Raw genomic sequence first — 25861 nt, 5'->3', positions numbered from 1 at the left:
GGTGATTCTAGTCGGGTGGGCGGGTGCCAGCAGCGTTCGATTGAAGAGCATGCATTTAGTTTTACTAGTGTTTAAGAGCAGTTGGAGGCTACTGAAGGAGTGTTGTATGGCATTGAAGCTCGTTTGGAGGTTTGTTAACACAGTGTCCAATGAAGGGCCAGATGTATACAAAATGGTGTCGTCTGCGTAGAGGTGGATCTGAGAGTCACCAGCAGCAAGAGCGACATCATTGATATACACGGAGAAAAGAGTCGGCCCAAGAGTTGAACCCTGTGGCACCCCTATAGAGACTGCCATAGGTCCAGACAACAGGCCCTCCAATTTGACACATTGAACTCTATCTGAGAAGTAGTTGGTGAACCAGGCGAGGCAGTCATTTGAGAAACCAAGGCTATTTAGTCTGCCAATAAGAATGCGGTGGTTGACAGAGTCGAAAGCCTTGGCCAGGTCGATGAAGACGGCTGCACAGTACTGTCTATTATCGATCGCGGTTATAATATCGTTTAGGACCTTGAGCGTGGCTGAAGTGCACCCATGACCAGCTCGGAAACTGGATTGCATAGCGGAGAAGGTACGGTGGGATTCAAAATGGTCGGTGATCTGTTTGTTAACTTGGCTTTCAAATACTTTCGAAAAGCAGGGCAGGATGGATATAGGTCTGTAACAGTTTGGATCTAGAGTGTCACCCCCTTTGAAGAGGGATGACCGCGGCAGCTTTCCAATCTCTGGGGATCTCAGACGTTACGAAAGAGAGGTTGAACAGGCTAGTAATAGGGGTTGCGACAATTTTGGCGGCTAGTTTTAGAAAGAAAGGGTCCAGATTGTCTAGCCCAGCTGATTTGTAGGGGTCCAGATTTTGCAGCTCTTTCAGAACATCAGCTGTCTGAATTTGTGTGAAGGAGAAGCGGGGGGGGCATGGGCAAGTTGCAACAGAGGGTGCAGAGTTGGTGGCCGGGGTAGTGGTAGCCAGGTGGAAAGCATGGCCAGCCGTAGCAAAATGCTTGTTGAAATTCTCGATTATTGTAGATTTATCGGTGGTGATAGTGTTTCCTAGCCTCAGTGCAGTGGGCAGCTGGGAGGAAGTGCTCTTATTCTCCATGGACTTTACAGTGTCCCAAAACTTTTTGGAGTTAGTGCTACAGGATGCACATTTCTGTTTGAAAAAGTTAGCCTTTGCTTTCCTGACTGCTTGTGTATATTGGTTCCTAACTTCCCTGAAAAGTTGCATATCGCGGGGGCTATTTGATGCTAATGCAGTACGCCACAGGATGTTTTTGTGCTGGTCAAGGGCAGTCAAGTCTGAGGAGAACCAGGGGCTATATCTGTTCTTAGTTCTGTATTTTTTGAATGGGGCATGTTTATTTAAGATTGAGAGGAAATTACTTTTAAAGAACAACCAGGCATCCTCTACTGACGGAATGAGATCTATATCCATCCAGGATACCTGGGCCAGGTCAATTAGGAAGGCCTGCTTGCTAAAGTGTTTTAGGGAGCGTTTGACAGTGATGAGGGGTGGTCGTTTGACCGCGGACCCGTTACGGACGCAGGCAATAAGGCAGTGATCGCTGAGATCCTGGTTGAAGACAGCGGAGGTGTATTTAGAGGGTAAGTTAGTCAGGATGATATCTATGAGGGTACCCATGTTTACGGATTTAGTGTTGTACCTGGTAGGTTCGTTGATAATTTGTGTGAGATTGAGGGCATCTAGTTTGGATTGTAGGATGGCCGGGGTGTTAAGCATATCCCAATTTAGGTCACCAAGCAGTACGAACTCTGAGGATAAATGGGGGGCAATCAATTCACATATGGTGTCCAGGGCACAGCTGGGGGCTGAGGGGGGTCTGTAGCAAGCGGCAACAGTGAGAGACTTATTTCTGGAAAGGTGGATTTTTTGAAGTAGAAGCTCAAACTGTTTGGGCACAGACCTGGATAGTATGATAGAGCTCTGCAGGCTATCTCTACAGTAGATTGCAACTCTACCCCCTTTGGCAGTTCTAGCTAGATGGAAAATGTTGTAGTTGGGGATGGAAATTTCAGAATTTTTGGTGGCCTTCCTAAGCCAGGATTCAGACACTGCTAGAACATCAGGGTTGGCGGAGTGTGCTAACGCAGTGAATAACTCAAACTTAGGAAGTAGACTTCTGATATTTACATGCAAGAAACCAAGACTTTTGCGATTACAGAAGTCAGCAAATGATAGCGCCTGGGGAGTAGGAGTGATACTGAGAATAAGGATACGGCTAAAGGCTTTAAGAACTGGTCTTCTAGTGCGTTGGGTACAGAGAATAAAAGGGGCAGATTTCCGGGCGTTGTAGAAAAGATTCAGGGCATTATGTACAGACAAGGATATGGAAGGATATGAGTAAAGTGGAGGTAAACCTAAGCGTTGGGTAACAATGAAAGAGATAGCATCACTGGAGGCACCAATTGAGTCGGTCTCCGCGTGTATGGGGGGTGGGACAAAGGAGCTATCTAAGGCAGGTTTAGCTGGGCTGGGGGATCTACAGTGAAATAGTACAAGTAGTGCTCCTGTGCTCTAGCCCACTCTCTCTATCCTTCACTGTGTGTGGATTGGCGTTGCTAGAACGAGGCTGTTTCTCTGGGTAGCTATGTGGGCACTGGAGTTCCCAGGCCTGGCTCTGGAGCCTCCCCCTTGTGACACACTTACAGAGCTGCATTGGCAGCATAACTTTCACTGCTCTCCAAGGACAGCTGTCTGATGCACCTTCAGGAAAAACAAACAAACATGGATGCCTTAGGAGTCCAAGTGCACAGACACTGCTCCTTTTACACTAACCACCTGTGAGTAGCTGCACCTCCATGGTGTTATGTGCATGCATGTGTGTGTTTTTATGTTTATTTGTGTGTGAGAGCTGAGTGTGTGTACAGAGGGAAACGTGCGTTTGGACTATAAATATAACATGTTTATGGCTATTAATAGCACTCTCTCTAGGCAGTTACAATAACTTTAGATTGTGAGTTGTTTGTTGCTCAGGGTTTTACTTGGACGGATTTGATTTTGGACAAATAGGTTGGAAGCTTTTGCATTGGAATTCAAGAAATGTATCTGCAATTTAGGCAAGTAGCACTGCACCAAATACTCTAGTTTCAGACTCCTAATTATCCTTACACCTCTGAAGACTCTAACCACTTTCATGCCAGTCGGAAGAACTTGATGTTTTATCTCTGAACACTCAAAAGCTTGTTTCTCCACCGACAGTTGGATAAGAGTTTGTGAAAGGTCTCTGGTCAAATAAAATACAATTGTATTTGTCACATGCTTAGTAAACAACAGGTGAAATGCTTAGTTAAAGATAAAACATTTCAAAATAAAAATTGTGACACAAGGAATAGTTACACAGTGAATAACAATAATGAGTAAAAATAACATGGCTATATACAGGGAGTACCAGTGCAGGGGTACTAGGTAATTGAGGTAGCTATGTAAATATACACTTTAAATGGCCAAAAGTATGTGGATACCTGCTCGTCGAACGTCTCATTTCCAAAATCATAGGCATTAATATGGAGTTGGTCCCCCCCTTTGCTGCTATAACAGCCTCCACTCTTCTGGGAAGGCATTCCACTAGATGTTGGAACATTGCTGCGGGGACTTGCTTCCATTCAGCCACAAGAGCATTAATGAGGTCGGGCACTGATGTTGGGTGATTAGGCCTGGCTCGCAGTCGCCGTTACAATTCATCCCAAAGGTGTTCGATGGGGTTGAGGTCAGGGCTCTTTGCAGGCCAGTCAAGTTCTTCTACACAGATCTCAACAAACCATTTCTGTATGGACCTTGCTTTGTGCACAGGGGCATTGTCATGCTGAAACAGGAAAGGGCCTTCCCCAAAATCTTGCCACAACGTTGGAAGCACAGAATCGTTTAGAATGTCATTGTATGCTGTAGCGTTAAGATTTCCCTTCACTGGAACTAAGGGGCCTAGCCCGAACCATTATTCCTCCTCCACAAAATGTTACAGTTGGCACTATGCATTTGGGCAGGTAGCATTCTCCTGGCATCCGCCAAACCCAGATTCGTCCGTCGGACTGCCAGATGGTGAAGTGTGATTCATCATTCCAGAGAACACGTGTACATTGCTCCAGAGTCCAATGGCGGCGAGTTTTACACCACTCCAGCCAACGCTTGGCATTGCGCATGGTGATCTTAGGCTCTTGAGCTGATGTTGCTTCCAGAGGCAGTTTGGAACTCGGTAGTGAGTGTTGCAACCAAGGACAGACGATTTCTATGCGCTTCAGCGTTCTGTGAGCTTGTGTGGCCTACCACTTCGTGGCTGAGCCGTTGTTGCTCCTAGACGTTTCTACTTCACAATAACAGCACTTACAGTTGACCGGGGCAGCTCTAGCAGGGCAGAAATTTGACGAACTGACCTGTTGGAAAGGTGGCGTCCTATGACGTGCCATGTTGAAAGTCACTGAGCTCTTCAGTAAGGCCATTCTACTGCCAATGTTTGTCTATGGAGGCTGCATGGCTGTGTGCTCGATTTATGTGTGTGTGGGCATATGTAGTGTGTGTTGGGGTGTCAATGTGAGTGTGGGTAGAGTCCAGTGTGTGTGCATAGTCAGTTCAAGAGAGTTAGTGCAAAAAGGGTCAATTCAGGTAGTCCAGGGAGCCATTTGATTAGCTATTTTGCAGTCTTGTTTAGTAATCTTATAGCTTGGGGGTAGAAGCTGTTCAGGGTCCTGTTGGTTCCAGACTTGGTGCACTGGTTCCGCTTGCCGTGCAGTAGCAGAGAGAACAGTCTATGGCTTGGGTGGCTTCCTGATATAGAGGTCCTGGATGGCAGGGAGCTCGGCCCCAGTGATGTATTTACCACCCTCTGTAGCGCCTTGCGGTCGGGTGCTTTGCAGTTGCCGTACAAAGCGGTGATGCAGCCAGTCAAGATGCTCTCAATGGTGCAGCTGTAGGCCAGCAGCATACCACCCTGCATCCCACTGCTGGCTTGCCTCTAAAGCTAAGCAAGGTTTTTCCTGGTCGGTCCCTGGATGGGAGACCAGATGCTGCTGGAAGTGGTGTTGGAGGGCCAGTAGGAGGCGCTCTTTCCTCTGGTCTAAAAAAATATTCCAATGCACCAGGGCAGTGATTGGGAACATTGCCCTGTGTAGGGTGCCGTCTTTCGGATGGGACGTTAAACGGGTGTCCTGACACTCTGTGGTCACTAAAGATCCCATGGCACTTATCGTAAGAGTAGTGGTGTTAACCCTGGTGTCCTGACTAAATTCCCAATCTGGCCCTCATACCATCATAGCCACCTAATCATCTTGAGCTTCCAATTGGCTCATTCATCCCCCCTTCTCTCCCCTGTTACTATTCCCCAGGTTGTTGCTGTAAATGAGAATGTGTTCTCAGGCAACTTACCTGGTAAAATACATTTTAAAAGAACTTTGAGGATCTGAGGGCCCATGCCAAATGAGGTGGAAGAGGTGCTGTCGTGCCCTCGTCACAACTGTGTGTGTGTGTGTGGACCATGTTAATTCCTTATTGATTTGGACACTGAGGAACTTTGCAGGTGATTGTCTGTGGCCTATTGCACAATCAGATGTTCTGGGTAGGTCTGCAGTGGACGTGGACGGTTGCTCCGGTTTTCGTTCAGACGGAGCCTTCTCTCCCCCTTTTCTCCCCATAAGCACGCTTGACCCTTCTCCAGAGCCGACTAATCAAGACTGGTCAAGCTCTGTTTTTATTCTGACTTCTCAGTGCTGACCTTCTACTTCTTATCATTAAAGATATTCTGATTTACGGTACATGTACACACTCGGAAACAGGACATTTTACACAGTGTAGGCTACTGTTGCCAGAATGCACTAAATGCACTAAAGGTGTATTGTCATTTGTTTGGAACTCATATGTTATTATACAGATATGCAAATAGAAAATGTGAAATAAATTCATTCAGCCACGATTGAAGGACAATTAGAAGTTGACTAGAGAAATACTTTTGCATATGAAAACCAAACGTGTTTTTGGCTAATATCATTGTTTATTATGTGTGCAGACAGAATTCAAAGGTAACGTGTTGTTTATTGTATTCTCATTATCACTATTAGTTTTTGAACAGGTATTAGTATTGTTATAGAGCTGTTATTGGGCCATTGTTCATTGTGAGGCTAGATTGACTGCTCTCACACTGACTAGACCAAGCCATTCTTTATCCAGCAAGTCATTAAGGTGTGTGAGGGTGGGCTGCAGCCTCCTCTCCTAGCCATTGAACCACCTCTAGTCCAGGAGCGCTCTCTCTCTCTGTCTCTGTCTCTCTCTCTCTCTCTGTCTCTCTCTCTGTCTCTCTCTCTGTCTCTCTCTGTCTCTCTCTCTCTCTCTCTCTCTCTCTCTCTCTCTCTCTCTCTCTCTCTCTCTCTCTCTCTCTCTCTCTCTCTCTGTCTCTCTCTCTCTCTCTCTCTCTCTCTCCTAAAAACCTCTCAGCCAGGGGTGTGGCCATGCAAGACTGTGCAGCCATTGTGTTTCCTGATACACATGCCCAGCGAGGAGGTGTGTGCACACAATAGTGGAAAGTTAAACCAGACAAAGGGTCTTTTTATGGGTTTCAGTATTCTGCTTAGAAACAACTGGGCTAAAAGCCATCTGGCAGCCGGTCAATGTGTTAGTGAGGGCAGAACCTACACACACAGTGGTCACTGGTTGTAATCTTGAGCCTGCCTCAATACAGTTCTGCTCATTCAACTATGTAAGATGATAAGATTCCTGGTTATGAAACTTTTTCAGATGCATTTTGTAAGTGCAAGAGTTGAGAATCAACATTTGCTGATCTTTGTGTCTCCTGAATGCTTGTTAGGGGATTTCCAACAGATTCACTTGATTTAGTGGCACAGCAGCACCACAGATCAATATAATTTGGAGGTCCGAAAATATAATGTGCAAATGAAAAGGATTTTGGATCCACCACTGGAAACATTTTAGTCTTGTTTAAGTCAGTCATGAGGTCTCCCAGTCACATTTTTTCAAGGAGGTGATTCGCTTGCCCCAGACATGCCATAATCAGTTTGTAAAAATGGGGAAAAGGCACAGACTGCACTTCCTCCATGTTAGAGACCTCAGATCTAGATATTAACCCCTCTCAGTGTAGTTACAGTGTAGAAAATGGTATTTGGTACCAGGCTTCTTCAGGTCTATAAACATTTTTTGGCCTAACATGATTTAATTTTTTGGTCTGTCTGATCCAATTCAAACTTAAAATAAAATTTGTATTTGTAATACACCAGTTGTCAGAAAATTGGCCAGATATACAAACACGTATGAATTTATTTTTCATTTTACGAGGGATTGACATGTTAGCTTATATAGAAACAAAGAGGAATTATGGTATGTGCTCAGTGCGGAGGGATGGCTGTGGACCAAGGCTGCGTTTGACTGGACTGGCTAATTAGTCCGATTACTGCACAGCTGGATTGGCGAGACTTTTTGCAGAGGTTTTTATCAAAAGGATCACTCACTCTGGGAAGGCTCCATCCCGGGAGCTTCTGCTCCAGCACACCCTCTCTATTTTAGGTCTGCAGCAGGATTCTGTCTGGAAAACAGCAAGTGTCTACATTTGAAAACACATGAAGAACTGAAACTGTGTGTGAAGAAAATGTCCCCTTTCTGTGATAGTCATTGTTTTGATCCAAGGATATAGGATTTTGGCTACATTTAGACACTGTTCAGACTAGGCTTTAGGCTTCAGCATACACATACAGTATGTGTCATTTGTTATGCTCCAGGGACATGTGTGTCACTTGTTTAGTGGGGAGGGAAGGTGGCTATGAACAAAGGAGGGCTATGATCAGTGATGTAGAAGGGTGAGATCATCAGTTAACACATTGACAAGTGGAGGAGGAAAAGACACCTGCAGCTCAGCAGATGTTCCATCCATTATCACTACCTTGATCCTATCCCCCACCATCACCCCAGCCCTATACCCAGTCCCAGTACCCATGCAGATGCCAGAGAAAATAATGAAGTCAAGGGGAAGAGGGTATCGGTGCACCTCAGCTGAGAGAGAGGGAACGAGAGAGAGAAGGGAAAGAGAGAGAGAGAGTGTTGGAGAGAGTGAAGGAAAGCAGTGCTGGCTAAGTGTTTGAAGTGTATCACTGTAGGCCAAACATCTGAAGGGGACAAGATTTCAAACATGTCACAGTATTGCCTGCTTGCACTTAACAGCAGATGTTAGGTCTCTAGGCCTGTTAATAGGTCCATACTCAGGTTGGCCTGACCTGATGAATGAATAATGTGCTGCACAAGAAAACTGAAACTAACAAGCACATATCGCCAATCGCAAATCCTTAGCTAATTTCCATTTTCACCTCCCCTCCTCCCTCCCTTCTCACACCCGCTTCTCCCCTCCTCCCTCCCTTCTCACACCCGCTTCTCCGTTACTTCCCTCGTTGCAGAATGCCCAGCCATGCTTCCCGTTTAGTGTGTAATTACTTTGGCGTTTAGTGTGTAAGGCGACGGAAGCCCTTACATTCTCCCCACGTAACGGCATCGAGGCAATTTAGCTCCTAATTTATGGGCGAGGAGTTCAAAGTTTTAATAATAATTTGTATAATATCATGGCAGGCCATGTCTGCGCTGCTGTGATAAATGGAGGCAGGATCAAGCCATTGTGATTCTGAGCATGGCGAGATATTGGTATCAAACAACTTTATACCCCCACAACACAGTCCCTTATAGGGCTGGCCGTGGCTGACCCGAGGCTGGACACGGCATGGGAGAGGAGCCAGAGTGGAGTGTTCAGGAATTATATATATATATAATAATGACTCTGAGTGATTGGGGCTAAGATTCCTCAGTGAGGAGGGAGGGTGTGCCGTATTCTGCTGCAGAAAGGACTCTCTGGCTCGCAGACCAGCAGCTCCTTGTAACATCTAGGAGACATTTAGAAGACATTTGTATCTTTTCTCACTATGATGTGGCTTCTTCCTGATCCCAGTAATGTAGATCATAATGCTCCAATGCCTCTCTTTTCGCTGACCTTTTTTCCACTCCTTACACCTCACTGTCTTACCCCACCTCCTCACCCTCTTCTCTCCTGATGCCCTGCCTGGTCTCTGTCTCTCCGTCCTGCAGTAATCCTTCAGACCAGCCATGCTCGTCTTCCAAGCCCCCATTGGGCTCCTCGACCATGACATCACGGATCCTGCTGCGGCAGCAGTTGATGCGAGAGCAGCTCCAGGAGCAGGAGCGCCAGGAGCAGCAGAGACGCCAGGCCTCCTCCACCTCGCAGTACCCCCAGACCACCGCCGGCCACAATCACACGCACGCCCAGACACCGGCCATCAACGTCAGTGCGCCTCCCAGCCTGCCCCCCGCATCCCAGCTGCCCATGGAGGTGCTGAAGGTAAGCAATAAGTATCATCTTCAGTCCTCACACCTAATGACAAAGATGACACACCACTCCCTGACTGGTTGCTTCTCTGTGATCTGACAACCATGACAACCATGCCACTCCTTACTCTGACTTCCAGAGCTCTCACTGTCACCTCTAGATGCAGGCATACATCATCAGATGTTTTGTTTGTAGAAGGTACTGTGGGTTTGACTATATTGGCAACTTGATCATAAGTCTTCTGGACAGTCGATCAAGCACGGTTTACTATGATAGGGTGTAAAAACGTGGGGATGAGTGAAGTGTGTTAAAACGCACATGGGGATTATCTTTCCTGAGAGAATTCCTCTGTAATGCATGCTGTGCTTCCAGACATTTGGATTTAGCCATCTTTAATCCTATTTGCTGAGCTACATTCACATATTTTCATAGCTTTGATTCCTTGTTAGTCTGCTCTTGGGGACTCGAGACTGTTGCACATTTTCTGAGCTAATGGAGACAGTGTGATAACTACCACAACACACTACTATACTATACTTCATGAGAGTACACCCAGCAAAACAAAGATAATTTGGTAAGTTTTTTTTTTGATTGCATTAAATGTATTTGTCTTTCTTTAGAAATAGTATTACTAATATCAAAACGTGCATATTCGAAAAAAAAGTTATATTGAAGAACTATCCCAAACTTCATATCTCAAACATTTTGCATGACTGGATAGATATTTCTCCTTTGTCTTTTCCTTAAAATATTACAATTTTCCTGTTGTTTCCAACATTGTCACTACAATAGTGTGATTGTTATCACTGTACAATATCTACAATTTTCATTTCTAAAGTGAAAAAATGGTGAGAATAAGAGTCATAAAGGATAAAGATACGAACACAATGATACAGTACATGTGGTAGCATTATAGCATGAACTGCCTGACATACTTTTCTAAAGAGCATACTGCCACCCATTCAAAAACAGTGAGGGAATGCTTTTACAATTGTTTCTCAAAAATAAACAGTGTTCACACTTTTACATTTTTACATTTTTTGTCATTTAGCAGACGCTCTTATCCAGAGCGACTTACAGTTAGTGAGTGCATACATTATTATTTTTTCATACTGGCCCCCCGTGGGAATCGAACCCACAACCCTGGCGTTGCAAACGCCATGCTCTACCAATTGAGCTACATCCCAGGCAGAACCTCATTCTAAGGATATCAGGTGAGACTGAGTCATTTCTGATTCATGGTGACTGATTTGGCTCTTGTTTATCTGTAAACGCTCTGAACATGAAGATTTACTGTAGATTTACTGGAAGCATTGTAATAATTTAGCAGTAGAAAAGCCGTAGTCCACGTTTTACTGGAATTTGTGTGATTGTTGTGGTTGAAGTTTACGCATGTAGGATTTGCCATCTGGGTAGTCAACCATTTTTGTTTGTGAAAGTTGGTTGTATCTGTGCAAGTGTTCCATATCACTGTAATATTTGATTATGTCAATAATATTGTTTTGATTGTGACAGCTGTTTGTGGAAATCTGACATAGATTATATAGATTATTCATAGAGGATTGATTCTTTGAAAGAAAAATGTGTTAACTTACTAATGTGTTAAAGCCTTAATCCCATTATGTAAAATAACATTTAATACAGTTTAAAGTAGTGGATTAGTACAAATAGTACAAAGAGCAGTGGGTATAGAAGTAGTGCCTCCCTCAACCGTTGAAACCATTGCCCTCCACATACAACATAAACATTGCTTAGCCTATACTCTGTATAATCTTTAGCTCTTTGAGAGGTTTAGGATATCCCCCACTAAAGAGTACGATAGACAAGCTGGAAGACATTTCTGTGATTCAGGGTCGGAGCTTACGGGCATTCTTCATTGACTGAAATTCTCTAAATGAAAGGCCTGTTCCTGCCTAGTACTGAGCACTGCAGAGCAGTGTTAACCTGCTCGCATGTCTGTGACTAGATTAGCACAGTCCACACACAAAGCTACACAAAATTAGTTTAGGGGTACCAGGTGGAGCAGCTGGACCTAAAAAGGGAAAACATTAAGCTCAGATGAGTTTGTCTGAAGACCGATTTGGGCCCTTAATTAACCAAGTGACCCCTGACCTTTGGAGGAATAAGTATGGGATCAATTTGGGGATCAGGACAAAGGCAAGCACAGTCTTACCAAACACCCCAATGCTAATTCAGCTAAGAATGCTCGTAATTAGCCCCACTGCTTTCATTCCATGGCATATTTAAGGGGGAAAAAACTAGCTTTGAAATCTATGTAGGATAATTTCCTAAAGGGTTCAACATGATTTCCAGATTTAGTGAAAAGGAATTAGCATATTAAGAGAAGAACAAAGTACTGTGGATAGTGTTCAGCTCTGAAAATGACAGGATGTGTTCTTTTAGATCACACTGCATCAAAGTTATGTATTAATGAAGCGTTATGTAATTATCCATGGATAATTAGTTTACAGCTGGTCACTTTGGTCCATTTTAAAGCAGCAGTTAATTCATCCAATGCAATATTATTATACCTTTTGAGACAGATTTTATAATAGATATCATTTTTAAAAGGAAATATTAAGAATTTATGAAGCTCAGGAAATTATTTCATTTAGGTTTTCTCTCATTGATAAGATTTTCATAAGGTCACCTTCTCTGTCTCTTATAACAAGGACTTGCACAGACCCTCAGCTTCATAGGGAACCATTGTTTGTTGTACTATCTGGTACACTATTGGATGAGGAAAGACAGGTTCCTTGTTTTTCCTTGAACAAATACACACTCTAGGACAGTGGTTCCCAACCCTGGGGGTACTTGGCCTTTCCACAGAGGGTACGTGAGAAGACTCATGAGACCATAGGCTTACTGGTAAAATGCACATGAGGGGGTACTTAGGAGTACTCCGGGCAGAGCAGAATTCAGTTGGTGGCAGCGGCGTGTATTCATGGATTCCAAGGGAAGCCAGGCTTCCCCCAAAATTGACCTAAAATAAAATAATGTATCTTTCGTCTCTGTGTTTCATAATTTTCCTTCAATTCGCAAGAGGCTGAATGTATCTCACAGGAGAAAGCATCCGAGTGAGCGAAATAGCGCCCCTCCTATCTCTCTACGTGTAGGCCATCTATCTGATGCTGTCTGTTCCAAACGAGTATGACATTGTTGCTGCCCGTAGCATTGAAGGCAAGTGTTGAAGGGAAGCCAGTGAGCATTTGGCCTCCCTTGATAATTTTTTTTTATAAAACATTGTTGTTGTTGTCCTCCGGTGGCTAGCTAGCTAGTTAAAATTGGCCCTTTCCTAAATTAGCCATGGATGGAGATAGGGATTTGGACTTGTGGTTTTACTTAATTCTCCATACTGGCCAATGATTATAACGGCAATTCTGATCCAACCATTAATTCATACATTGTTGTGCCCCTGGCCTGAGAGGATGGAAGTTCAATATGTAGAAGACTGTTAACTAGCTAACGTTGCCCATGAATGGAAGTTAGGCTAGCGAGCAAGCATTTTAGCCAGGTAGCCTAGGACAACCCACTGTTTTATCCACGCACCGCTACTGGTTGGTGGTACAATAACCAAAAAAGGTTGGGAACCACTGCTCTAGGTGATGGTTTTATGGTTTCATATAGAGTTACAACTGCATGCATGTCGAACATGGATAATGCTGTGTCATTGTTCTCATCCATAGGAAAGAAAGCATCCCGGACCAAAATTGTTTTAGTACGATGCCTGATTTAAAAAACTAACCTTGACAAAAAGGGTGTTTGTTTAGATGATTGTTTAACAGAGAGACGTTTGCCTTAGCTAGCTTTTCTAGAACCTGTCAAATAGTTTTTCTACGGCTAAAGTTAACATGACTCTCTGGTGATGAACATTAAGACCTCATCATAGCTCCCTAAAGGCTTATTAGTGAAGCATGCTCTTCGTCACACAAATAGTTGTACAAAAGTTACCTTTTTTATTTAGAGAAGCTAGTGGTTGTGTGCATGTGCTTTATTGTTGTGACCTCACTGTTTACTAGTGTATTACCCTGTAGTTTACTGGATGGCTATCAAAAAGAGCCCTTTAGACAAGGTGATTTTTGGGTCCGTGGACATTCCTGCAGAGTACCATCCTGATCTCCAGCTGCTAGTATCACAGTTCCTGTTAACAAGTGGCTGTTAATGTCTTAAAACCGTCAGACAATATATCCTTTTCTGTTTGTCTGGAAGAGGGTATGGAACATTCCTGTTAATGTATATAACTTGGGGCATCGCGGAATGTCCAAAGCACACAAGTAAAAAAATACAAATCTAGCCTCCCGAGTGGCGCAGTGGTCTAAGGCACTGCATCGCAGTGCTAGCTGTGCCACTAGAGATCCTGGTTCGAATCCAGGCTCTGTCGTAGCCGGCCGCGACCGGGAGACCCATGGGGCGGCGCACAATTGGCCCAGCGTTGTCCAGGGTAGGGGAGGGAATGGCCGGCAGGGGATGTTGGTAGAGCATGGCGTTTGCAACGCCAGGGTTGTGGGTTCGATTCCCGGGGGGGGGGGGGGGCAGTATGAAAAAATAAAAAAATATAATGTATGCACTCACTAACTGTAAGTCGCTCTGGATAAGAGCGTCTGCTAAATGACTAAAATGTAAATGTAAATGTTTGTTTGTCGCTCCCTCTTGCTCCTCCCCATCCACCCCTCCCCAAACTGAGATGCCAGTATAATGTGTGTGAGTTCTGTTCTCTTCGAGATGTCATTGACTTTTATTGGGGTGGCCTGAGGACTCTATTGATGGCTACAGCACATGGGCTGCAGAACAGAGCCCTGTCTTGTTTTGGAAGATCTATTATTTAATGTATTTTATTCTAGTAATATCCTGTTAATCAAGTTTGATCTAAGACAAAGTTAGTAGTGTTTCTTTCGTGGAAGTTATATTATGACATCAAATAAGAACCGTAAGGCAAAGAACACGTAGCACGATTTCAAATAGCTTTTAGTGTGATTTCAAATTCAGTTACCGGAGGCTTTACGTTCAATCTGTATCAAGAGTGAAATACATTTTTATCAAGCCTGCATTCTGCCATTCCCGGCAATACTAATACATGTTTTAGGTAATGTACAAATAGTGGCCAATTTTTTTAACCTGCTTCTTGGTTCACTATTTTGGGCTAATCCAGTGTTATAATCCACATTATTATTTCAATGTCTATCTATCAATCAATCAATATATAAGTAAGAAAATGATTTATATTCATTGCTGACCTTGTTCCATTGTCTCAATGACACCCTGGTAAATAGATGTCGCTATATCAACTCAATGCAATTCATCATAACAAAAGCGGTATTTACACCCCCTTCCCTCCACTGTGGAGATATTCAACATTAGCAGAAGGAATTTGACCAGGTCAAGAAAATACTGAGGGAGATTGGCTTGAAGTATGCATTGGTATTCCCTGGTGGGAACAGATGTAGGACTGGAGTGGGAACGATGTCAGAAGGATTACCGTATGATGAAGAAACTCTGAAATGTAGAAAATGTATTGTATTCATATTGTAACTTCATGTCAGATTTGCAATAACATTTGCCTGGTCACTCACTACCTTGCAGACTGATATTACCATTAGAGGTGGTACATGCATGTATTAGTCATACTAGTACAGTAATAGGAGTGTTGAACTGCATGTGAAGAAGTAAAGAGACTCTAAATGACCTTGTTATCAGATTGTTCAGCATGTTGTTATGATCCAAGAGGATGTGTGAGTGGCACTTTCTAAGAGAATCTCAATGCTAATTAACTGCACAAATTCATTAAAACACAAGTGCACAAACACATATACACTTGCCTAGCGGTAAGAGCATTGGCCCAATAACCGAACGGTCGCTAGTTCGAATCCCCGACAAGGTGAACAATTGGCCGATGTGCCCTTGAGCAAGGCACTTTACCCTAATTGCTCCAAGTTCGCTGTTGATAATGGCAGACCCTGGCCGTGACCCCACTCTCCGAGGGTGTCTCAGGGAGAGTTGGGATATGCAAAAAACACATTTCCAATTCACACATGCGTATAATACACACTTGTACATATGTGAAATAAATCAAATATAAGCACCTACCAAATTATTTCTAGGGGTTCACAGCGAAGCTATTGTCATTCTTAGACTATTTGATTTTCCTGGTCAAATAACTCAGCATATTACGTTTTTTCTAATTTGGCACACAGAAACTAAAGGCCTTGAGAAAAGCTAAGAGATTGGTTAAGAGATGGATGAGTTATTGATAAATCAGGGAATCAGATTTTACGTGTCCATTTAAATTCTTTGCAAATCCACTTCACAATTGCTTATCAAATATATACTTTTTAGGGTCGTCAAAGACATTACCATGATGAACCCTGTTAAGTTTGGCATTGATATCTTAAAATATAAGGAAAGTAATTACAATGCTTAAAATAATCATTACAAATCTTCTTCTCATGGACTATAAATCAGATTCACTTCAAATTTGGTCTTTGGACTCATCACAGTAGTCCCTAAAGAGTTTGAGAAAATAACGTTGATGCATTTAAAGATGGCCAGTAGATGCATATTAGCACATACGCTAATAGGCTAAAATATGCTAAAAATATTGGCATGTTGCATTTATATTTTTGTTCAGTAGAAATTGATTACATTTCACCCTGTATTGTTATGGTTTCGTGTTTGACCCTAACCAAGGATGTGTGTTCTTCTAAATAGCTTGAAAAATTAACTTAAAGCATTAACTTAAAGCATGTTTTGAAAGATAACATACACTGAACAAAAATATAAACACAACATGCAACAATTTAAAATATTTTACTGAGTTACAGTTCATATAAGAAAATCAGTCAATTGAAATGCATTCATTCTGACTGGGAATACAGATATGCATCTGTTGGTCACAGATACCTTAAAAAAATAGTTATGGGTGTGGATCAGAAAACCAGTCAGTATCTGGTGTGACCACCATTTGCCTCATGTAGCGCGACACATCTCCTTCGCATAGAGTTGATCAGGCTGTTGATTGTGGCTTGTGAAATGTTGTCTCACTCCTCTTCAATGGCTGTGCGAAGTTGCTGGATATTGGCGGGAACTGGAACACGCTGTTGTTGTACATGTCGATCCAGAGCATCCCAAACATGCTCAATGGGTGACATGACTGGTGAATATGCAGGCCATGGAAGAACTGGGACATTTTCAGCTTCCAGGAATTGTGCACAGATCCTTGCGACATGGGGCAGTGCATTATCATGCTGAAACATGAGGTGATGGTGGCGGATGAATGGCACGACAATGGGCCTCAGGATCTCGTCTCTGTATCTCTGTGCATTCAAATTGCCATCGATAAAATGCAATTGTGTTCATTGTCCGTAGCTTATGCCTGCCCATACCATAACTCCACCGCCACCATGGGGCACTCTGTTCACAATGTTGACATCAGCAGACCGCTCGCCCATCTGCCCGGTACAGTTGAAACCAGGATTCATCCGTGAAGAGCACACTTCTCCAGCGTGCCAGTGGCCATCGACGGTGTCGGTTACGACGCTGAACTGCAGTCAGTTCAAGACCCTGGTGAGGACGACAAGCATACAGATGAGCTTCCCTGAGACAGTTTCTGACAGTTTGTGCAGAAATGTTTCAGTTGTACAAACCCACAGTTTCATCAGCTGTCCAGGTGGCTGGTCTCAGACGATCCCGCAGGTGAAGAAGCCGGACGTGGAGGTCCTGGTCTGGTGTCGTTACACGTGGTCTGCGGATGTGAGGCCCGTTGGACTTATTGCCAAATTCTCTAAAATGACGTTGGATTCGGCTTATGGTAGAGAAATTAACATTCCATTTTCTGGCATCATCTCTGGTGGACATTCCTGCAGTCAGCATGCCAATTGCACCATCCCTCAAAAGTTGAGACATCTGTAGCATTGTGTTGTGTGACAAAACTGCACATTTTAGAGTGGCCTTTTATTGTCCCCAGCACAAGGTGCACCTGATGATCATGCTGTTTAATCAGCTTCTTGATATGCCACACCTGTGTCAGGTGGATGGATTATCTTGGCAAAGGAGAAATACTCACTAACAGGGATATAAACACATTTGTGCACAAAATTGAAGAGAAATAAGCTTTTTGTACTTATGGAAAATTTCAGGGCTATTTCATCTCATGAAACATGGGACCAACACTTTACATGTTGCGTTTATATTTTTGTTCAGTATAGTTACAGACTTGCACATTTGGTGGTAAGACAGACAGACTGTCTTTGTCTAGACTAGAGCGTGGCCAGGCTTGCTACAGTCAATTTCCACACATGGTAGATAAACACATGTTTAGCAGCACAACAGATTGTAAACTCTGAATTAGATTTGTCTTAAGAACATATCTTTGTTTTCATTGCTGGTTTATTATTGTTTATTTATCGGTTGGTCATCTTTGCCATTGTTGGAACCCTTGAATGTATTGAGTGAACTGTCAAAGGATATCTGTTGGTAGCAACTTCATGTTAGAGAAATTGTTACAGGTCGCTGTAGGCTCATGTTTAGAAACTGTGACATCTTATCATGTAAGTAGCACGCCAGGCTCCTGTGAATGAAGTAGACCTTTCTTTGAGCTTTATTTTATTACAAATATTTTTTATTTAAGTATTTTAATTTATTTAGACAAAAAATGAATATATTATGTAGCCTGTAGTTTCCATTAAAAGTTTTAGCTCAATGATCTGATCATCCAAAGACAGAGATAGCAGAGGAACCAGCCAGTCAATGTGCGGCGGTAGCCATGCATGGTGTTAAAGAAGAGATGAGTTATCTGGCCCCGGGCAAGTGTGAGTAGACACGGTGGACTGGCCGGGCTGTAGAAAGGGCCTCTTTGTAAGACTCCCATTCTGACGTCAAACAAGCAACATAAAGGCATACATTAATATTTTACATAAAACAACACAAACTTAAAAAGGTTCATTGTATCTTACTCAGATTTGTTAACGTGTAGCTAATGACTTTTTCTCCACCTTTTATAAGCTGAGCTGAAAGTGTTCCTCCCCATATTATCAGTATCGGAATTGGAGCATCACAGGCACAGTCTCTCTGGTCCTGCTACATAGTCAAAGGGAATATAATTATATAAGTTTTAGCATCTCATTTTTGAGTTGGAATATAAATTGTGCAATATGTTGGAGATGCTTGAATACCATAATTATCAGGTAGGCGCAATAATATGCTTATTGAAATCTATTTTCTTTTGGGACAGGTTATATTAAAAGCACTGGAGATATGTCCCTTCTGCCCATTTTTGTGGCTTTAAGTTCTAGGGTTTAAAAGGTTACAGTAGTGTGAAATGTTATTCATGTGTTTATAACAAGGGATATTTTTTAAGCAATAGAGAGGATGCAATTGTGCAGATCCAAATTGTACAGCGGAAATATGAATAAAATAAATGTCTGATCACTATTTGTTGATCAATAAAGGGATCTTCATAGTGATACTTTATACAATTTCAACCCATAGTTGACTTCCCCTGGTCAAGTCAATTACAGGATCACTAGTTGAGCTGACATTTATTTTCATATTTTATTCAGTAACCCAGGTCCAGTGGCTTTGTCAAAGGAGAAGACACTGTCACTCGACTCCTTTTATTTGAACTAATTGCTCTGCCTTTTGGTTTCTTTACATCTTTTACTAATGCTATTTCTTTATGATTGTTATTATCACTGAATGGAAAAACATGTTCAAGGCTGTTTATTATTAATCAGTGAGATATAATATTGAAGGCTCCTTTCTTGAATGCACAGCACAACTGAAACATGACCCACAATCATTAACCCATCATATCAGAGTTTAAGGATTCTGCCTCTCCCTCTCCTCTCTTTACTCTCCTTTCCTCCTCTCTCCCTCTTCCAGGTGCAGACTCACCTGGAGAACCCCACCAAGTACCACATCCAGCAGGCCCAGCAGCAGCAGGTGAAGCGCTACCTGGGCAAGATTGGCTCCCTGCCCTGCCCTAACCAGCCCGCTGACCACGGGGGCATGCCTCCGGGGCCGGGCAACAGTGCCCCCAACAGCCCCATGGCCTTACTCACCCTCAACGTCAACTGCGAGAAAGAGGTAAAGCTTCTCTCGCAGACCTGGCTGCAACATGGCCATAGACACCAAGCTACAATGCAGTGTGTGTAAATTCTGTGTGCTTTTCATTCCATGATCTCTGCCAATTTTCCATTACTTCTGCTTCATAGCAATGTGTATTCAAGTAATGAATGGTAGTAACACCATGAATGGTAGTAACACCATGCATATTCATTGAGCAGGAAATGTGATCGTCTGTTGAGGAGCCCTTTACACTCGTACCCGTATACGGGTTGAAAATGGCAGATTTGGACACTGATAAGCACCTCAATTGGAACACAGTGTACAGTAACATGCTATACATGATGTCAGAGCTCAGGTTCTCCACTTCACAGCTCTGTATGGGTTTTGACTGACAGCCGTTCTGAACTTGAGCACAGCATATGACAAGAAGTTGCCCCCATCCCTTCCGCTAACTGGGCAACTTTGATCATTTTTTTGTTGTCTGAGTGAGGGAAATGCTGTAAATTAAGAGGACTGTGTATTATGAAAGATGAGACGTTGAGGATTATAATAAATACCGCTTTGATGTCATACAATCAAGCCAAACACCAAATGGGCAATTCACATTTCCATATCATAAAACCATGTAATATACAGTGTCAACGTTTATGATCACTATGTTTGATGTACAGTTACAAGATGACATGGCGTTATACCCTGGGTTGTCCTGAACAGAATGAGCCTGTTGTATTGTAAAGAAGATTTGCCACGGACCACGCATCTGAATGCACTCATGACTCAATTCTATTCACACCAAAATGATGATCTGCATCTCTGAATTGCCTTGTGAAAGCCTAACGCTGTAAGATCGTATTTTATACGATTTATAATGGACATTTTTTGGATTGCGTAAACAACAACAGTAAAGGTGGGAATGAAAGGCTGTGTTCCAACAAAACAACTACAAGTGTGCTTGCTCTAGTTCCTCACCGGCACAGCTAGGAGAGCTCCAAAAAGCACCTTATAGTTGAAGAATCTTTGTTGAGTCATTAAAGTGCATTGAAATTACTTAGAAACAGTGCAACCTTTGGAGAAAAAAAAGTGTAATCTCGAATTTAACTACTTTTTTTTTTATTCTAGATGGATGATGTCATTGATGACATAATTAGTCTGGAATCTAGTTATAACGATGATATCCTTGGATTAATGGACCCAGGGCTTCAGATGGCCAATACGGTATGATTGTCTTCATTTACGTACCTGTTCATAGAAAACCCAGATAGCCTTTTCATAGTAGATGGGTCTACAAAGACAGCAGTGTTTGCATACAGATCATGGTGTAAACAAAAACAATGTAAGGGTTACCTACTCATGTTTAAGCACCACCTGTGCCTGGTCTATTTGACATGCTAATGTTAATAATGTCTATGGTTATCTTGTCTCATCAGATCGCTGTCAACACTAACCTCTTGGAGCTGTATGGTAACCAGGGAATGCCCCCTCCAGGCCTGGCCATCAACTCCTGCCCTGCCAACTTGCCCAACATCAAAAGGGAATACTCAGGTGAGCAAAACCCCATGGCATGAAAAACATCCAGATTCAAACATGGTGTTACAAATTACTCTCGAGGCCTTTGTGATTTGAGAAATATGCTAAAAGGGTCAGAAAAATGTCTATGCATGTGCTTTGCATGAATATTGTTTTTGATTATTGTAAACTTGGGTATTTAGTAATTCAGAATAAGGAGAAATACGTTGAACATTTTATGTGCCAAATAGTTTCCCAATCTCCGGCCATCATGCACATGCTGGACAAGTCAGAATCATGTGGCAAGTTTGAGAACTATCAGAGGCCTGAAGGGTTTCCTGTAGGTACGTCTGCGTATTAATATTCATATTTACGTTAGCTAACTCATTTGAGTTAGGTTACAGTGGTGCACTTTGCTAAGCCTATAATGTGCTCAGCACAGTTTCATTTATTTTCTTCCAGACTGACTAAATGTTTCTGGCATAACTATTTTGTTGTGTGTCAACATCAATGTTTTGCCATTAGTTTTGATGAGTCATTAACGCTAACTGCTTTGTTTCAGAAGCAGAGGTCAGGGCAATGGCAAAGGAAAGACAGAAGAAGGATAACCATAATTTGAGTGAGTTTTGTTATACTGTAGTTATCAGCTATCTAGTAATATGATGTAGGTTATTTACATATACTCTGTAATATCACATTCCATAACATAAGTTTAATGCTGTGACATTAGCTGTTCATTATAAAATGTTGCATGATTCATTGTTTCTAGTTGTTCTCTTGTTGTCCCTATTTGCTGTAGTTGAGAGAAGACGGAGGTTTAACATCAACGACCGGATCAAAGAATTGGGGACCATGATTCCAAAATCAAGTGATCCGTATGTTGCCTAAACATTGACATCGATTTGAAGTCTTTCTATCAGATATACAGTATACCATGGCTCAGACAGTTTATTGACCCCAGGCTAGACAGGACAATAATTATACATCAATGCCTCAGTCTATTCCCAGTGCATCCATACCCTTGAGAATTTTGTGAGTTAGAACGTTGTCAGCTGACTCTAGAATGCAAAGTTCAGTCTGATAAAATCTTGCTGGCCTGCCGTGCCCCTCTCTGGTCCTCAGGGATATGCGTTGGAACAAAGGCACCATTCTCAAGGCGTCGGTGGACTACATCAGGAAGCTACAGCGGGAGCAGCAGGGGGCCAAGGAGCTGGAGAACAGGCAGAAAAAGCTGGAGCACGTCAATAGACACCTAATGCTGCGGATACAGGTACAGCACTGTAGGCCGTGGCTGACTGGGAGAGATGGGAAACGACTAGCTATGCCTAGAGCTGTTGCATTGACTGTATTACCACCACGCCGGCTGTCAAGGCATATTTTTTTTTTTGGGTGCATTACGGCCACAAAGGGGATGCCACCGTGAAATTCGAGGCATCATCAAGTGCTTGTCAAATTGTGAATGAGAGACTATTGGAGTGTGTACAGCCTGTGCAAAAAACAAAGCAGAGCTCATACGTTTTTAAGCGACTTTTAAAAAATCATCATTAGTCTCATCATGCAGCCTTACAATGTATTAAAAATCAAAACATATAGCCCAACGTTTGTAGAACAACTAAAGTTACATTAATAACTCTAAATTACGCATATAGGAGTACCTATTTCTTTGTTAACCGCTCAACACAGAATAGCCGCATGTGCGCACTCCCTCAAATTGTTTGAAGAAAATATTTATATTTTATTCAGCTTTGTTCAATTGTATTCTTCATACTATAAAATAATGCCACGGAATTATAAGCGAATCTTGTCTGCTAAATGAACTAGTGTAGCCCACAGCCATTTGGCATAGCCACATCAGGACCTAACATAAGGACAACTCAAGAGTATGCTATTATTTTATTCTGAAATAGACTACATTTTCTTCATATCATGCTTCTTTAGACCTGTCTAAAATAAATAATGGATTTATTGTGAAGGTGTAGGCTATATTACATGGATTTATTAGACTTTTTTAAATGGCTTGTAGGCTATGTGTGGAAGCCAGGAGATGCTAAATGTGGTTATGTTAATTAACGGTCAATTGCAGTGAGACTGACAGTTATTTGCTTGACAATCACCGGCTGACAAAATTTTGTGACCGCCACAGCCCTAGCTATGCCTTCAAAAGGTCACATACTGTATTAGCCAATAAAAGTAGGATTGAATCTAGATGAGCGCTTCTATCCTCTGGATGGTATCAGTTATGCAGCTTACAGACAGACAATGTTGATAACTCTCTCTTTCCTTTTGTTTCTTTCTATCTTCCTGCCTTGATGGGGTTCAGGAGTTGGAGATGCAGGCTCGTGCCCATGGTCTGACCACAGTCTCGTCTGCCCTCTGCTCAGCGGAGCTCTCAGCCCGAGGCATCAAGCAGGAGCCAGCCCTGGGAGACTTCCACCAGGATCTGTACCCTGTCGACCCCCAGCACCAACACCACCCAGCCTGCACTCCAGACCAGGTTCAGTCCACCACCTTGGAGCTCAATGATGAAGCTTCTCCCTACACCGAGGGCCACAGCGGCATCTCAGGCGACCTCCGGATGGACGACACCTTGTCCCCGGTGGGACGGGGAGACCCGCTGCTCTCCTCTGTCTCGCCTGGGGCCTCTAAGGACAGCAGCTGCTCAGGCAGCATAAGCATGGAAGAGAACGACCATGGCTGTTAGCACTCACTGCTGCCACTCCCCCCACCTGCAGCTTTATCTCCATCCCTCCACCCTGTCCTATGGTGTTGTGCTGAGGCCTCCTCAGACGACTCCCGTCAGGAGCTAACTTCAGCCAGCTGCTGGTTGGTTTGTTTGTTGGTTGGTTGTTTTCAGGTGTTGACACATTTAATTTTTCAGCCCTATATTTTGTTTTGTTTATTTTATGGTATCATTGGGTTCTGAAAGCGTTCAAACTGAATTTAGTTCAGTTTCTCTTATGTATTGATTTTAAATACATTTTTATAGTTCATTTTAATCGATCATGGTCTGATTTTATAATAGTTTGATGACAATGAGTCAGGGAGCGAATCTGACATACCTGTGTATAGTCATCATGGTACTGTATAGGACAGGCTTATAATAGTTATAAAGCTGTGATTGATGAGCTTATTGCTTTTAAATCTTAAACAATGTAATTCCCTCGGAATGAAAGCAAAAAATTGTGGTTAAATATATTTTTGGTGTGATACACACTACTTGCTTTTTAACAAGTCTGTTCAGAGCAATTTGACAGAAGCGATAATAAATTATTTTAATTACTTTTGTGCTTTACCATCTTAGATTGAACTTGAATGTGACAATGCCTTAGTCAGAAGATTTTTAAACATTTCACATATAGTACAGAATGTAGTCAGTCTACCAATGTTGTCAGAAATGCAACAGTGATTTCAATACAAGCATATTTTGCTTTATGAAGATATTTATGATAATATGATTGAAATGTATTGCAATAAATACTCACTAAGGGCTGGATTCAAAACGTATCGTTGAAGGATCACGGATGTTAAAATGTAAAGGTAATTTCCGATTGAGCCAACATATGCAGCGTTTAACATGGGAACATTGCCTTTAAATTTCAATCAAGCTATAACACGGATTTTCCGCGATACGGATTGAGCCCTAAGAAGTGTATTTTAGAGGAAGAAAAATACATTTTGTTTTTAACTTGTCCATTTCCTAAATTATTATTGTTTTGTTGTACCCTTGTTAGGATTTGCCTGTCCAACATCCATTTTGAGATATTCAGGATCTTTTTTTAAATTATGTGAATGTTTATATTGTGAAGGAATATAAGGACACTGCTGTGGGATTTTTAAAAAAGCATGACACACTCAAAACACTGGAATGACATCCATAAATTGAAAATGGTTAGGTTGGTAACCATTAAAAAATAATATGTACTAACAATATTATATTTAGTTTTTTTTAAATGCATACAATTTATTGTATGATTGATTGTAGTTATAACTATAAGCTGTACTTTTAATGTATATTTCTACTATTCAACAACTTAGCAAAGTACTCAAATATGCCTTTGATAATAACTATCTACTGTACATTACACCACTGTATTGAGAGCATGCTTACAGTGCATCCTCAAGTCTGTGGAACTATGCAATGATCACAGTTGTAGCTCAGTATTGTCTGTTTTACCCAGAAGAAATTAGACACATCATCTATTATGATTAGTAAGAAGCGGATGGCAGAATGATTTACATTGAAGTGAAGTGCCTTACAGTTGGTTTTTTATTTTACACAGATCTATGAGGACAACTATACATTTTACATTATAGTCATTTAGCAGACGCTCTTATCCAGAGCGACTTACAGTTAGTGAGTGCATACATTTTCATACTGGCCCCCCGTGGGAATCGAACCCACAACCCTGGCGTTGCAAACGCCATGCTCTACAAACTGAGCTACACGGGACTATACACTGGTATGTTGTTGTTGTTTCTGGTGTTTGGTGCTTCATGTATGAAGTGTTGAGCTGCAAGGTCCCCAAGGGAAGCAGTAGGAAAGGGCCTTTTGTCAGACCGAGTAGAAGACCGTGTTATGGGCCTCCCATGACCAGATGGTCTCTAACACTGGACTGTAACAATGTCTCCCCATCCGTTTTGTTTGGGATGTTTTTAATGCTAGATTATTTTTTTTTATGCTAGATTTTTTTTTTTAAATATCACAATTCAACTCAGAGGGCAATAATCAAAATGTTGTTTTACTGAATTATCTGCTTCTTTTTTAAGACCAATAATTTTTCTGAATGTAATGTACCTCAGTGTTGACTGCCAAAATGTGTTTCCAAAGTCAAAGTGAAGTCTAAAATATGCAAAGAAGGAATTAACTTTGTTGTTTTCTTGACAGCTTAGCTGATGTAGCTTCATGTACGGATGTTTCTTCCTTATTTATAGAACGATAACTTAAGAAGAAT

At 42.2% G+C, this 25861-nt stretch overlaps 1 protein-coding gene across 2 annotated transcripts in view; it reads left to right on the top strand.

The window, feature by feature from the left end:
- The window catches only part of mitfb (melanocyte inducing transcription factor b), a 32403-nt gene extending 8624 nt beyond the window's left edge, over positions 1-23779 (top strand). The window contains exons 2-10 of one of the 2 annotated variants that reach the window (XM_084187457.1): positions 9083-9353; positions 19218-19421; positions 20523-20618; positions 20831-20945; positions 21161-21253; positions 21475-21528; positions 21709-21784; positions 22032-22179; positions 23230-23779. In XM_084187457.1, the coding sequence (XP_084043583.1) occupies positions 9083-9353; positions 19218-19421; positions 20523-20618; positions 20831-20945; positions 21161-21253; positions 21475-21528; positions 21709-21784; positions 22032-22179; positions 23230-23610 (1438 nt within the window). In that variant the 3' untranslated portion in view covers positions 23611-23779. Of the gene's footprint in view, positions 1-9082; positions 9354-19217; positions 19422-20522; positions 20619-20830; positions 20946-21160; positions 21254-21471; positions 21529-21708; positions 21785-22031; positions 22180-23229 lie in introns of both variants that reach the window. The other variant, XM_084187456.1, reaches the window with a different exon arrangement.
- Positions 23780-25861: the final 2082 nt, after the last annotated feature.

Source organism: Coregonus lavaretus (assembly GCF_964263955.1).
Source record: "Coregonus lavaretus genome assembly, chromosome: 22".
Lineage (NCBI taxonomy): Eukaryota > Metazoa > Chordata > Actinopteri > Salmoniformes > Salmonidae > Coregonus > Coregonus lavaretus.
This window is presented reverse-complemented; position numbering and strand designations above follow the sequence as displayed.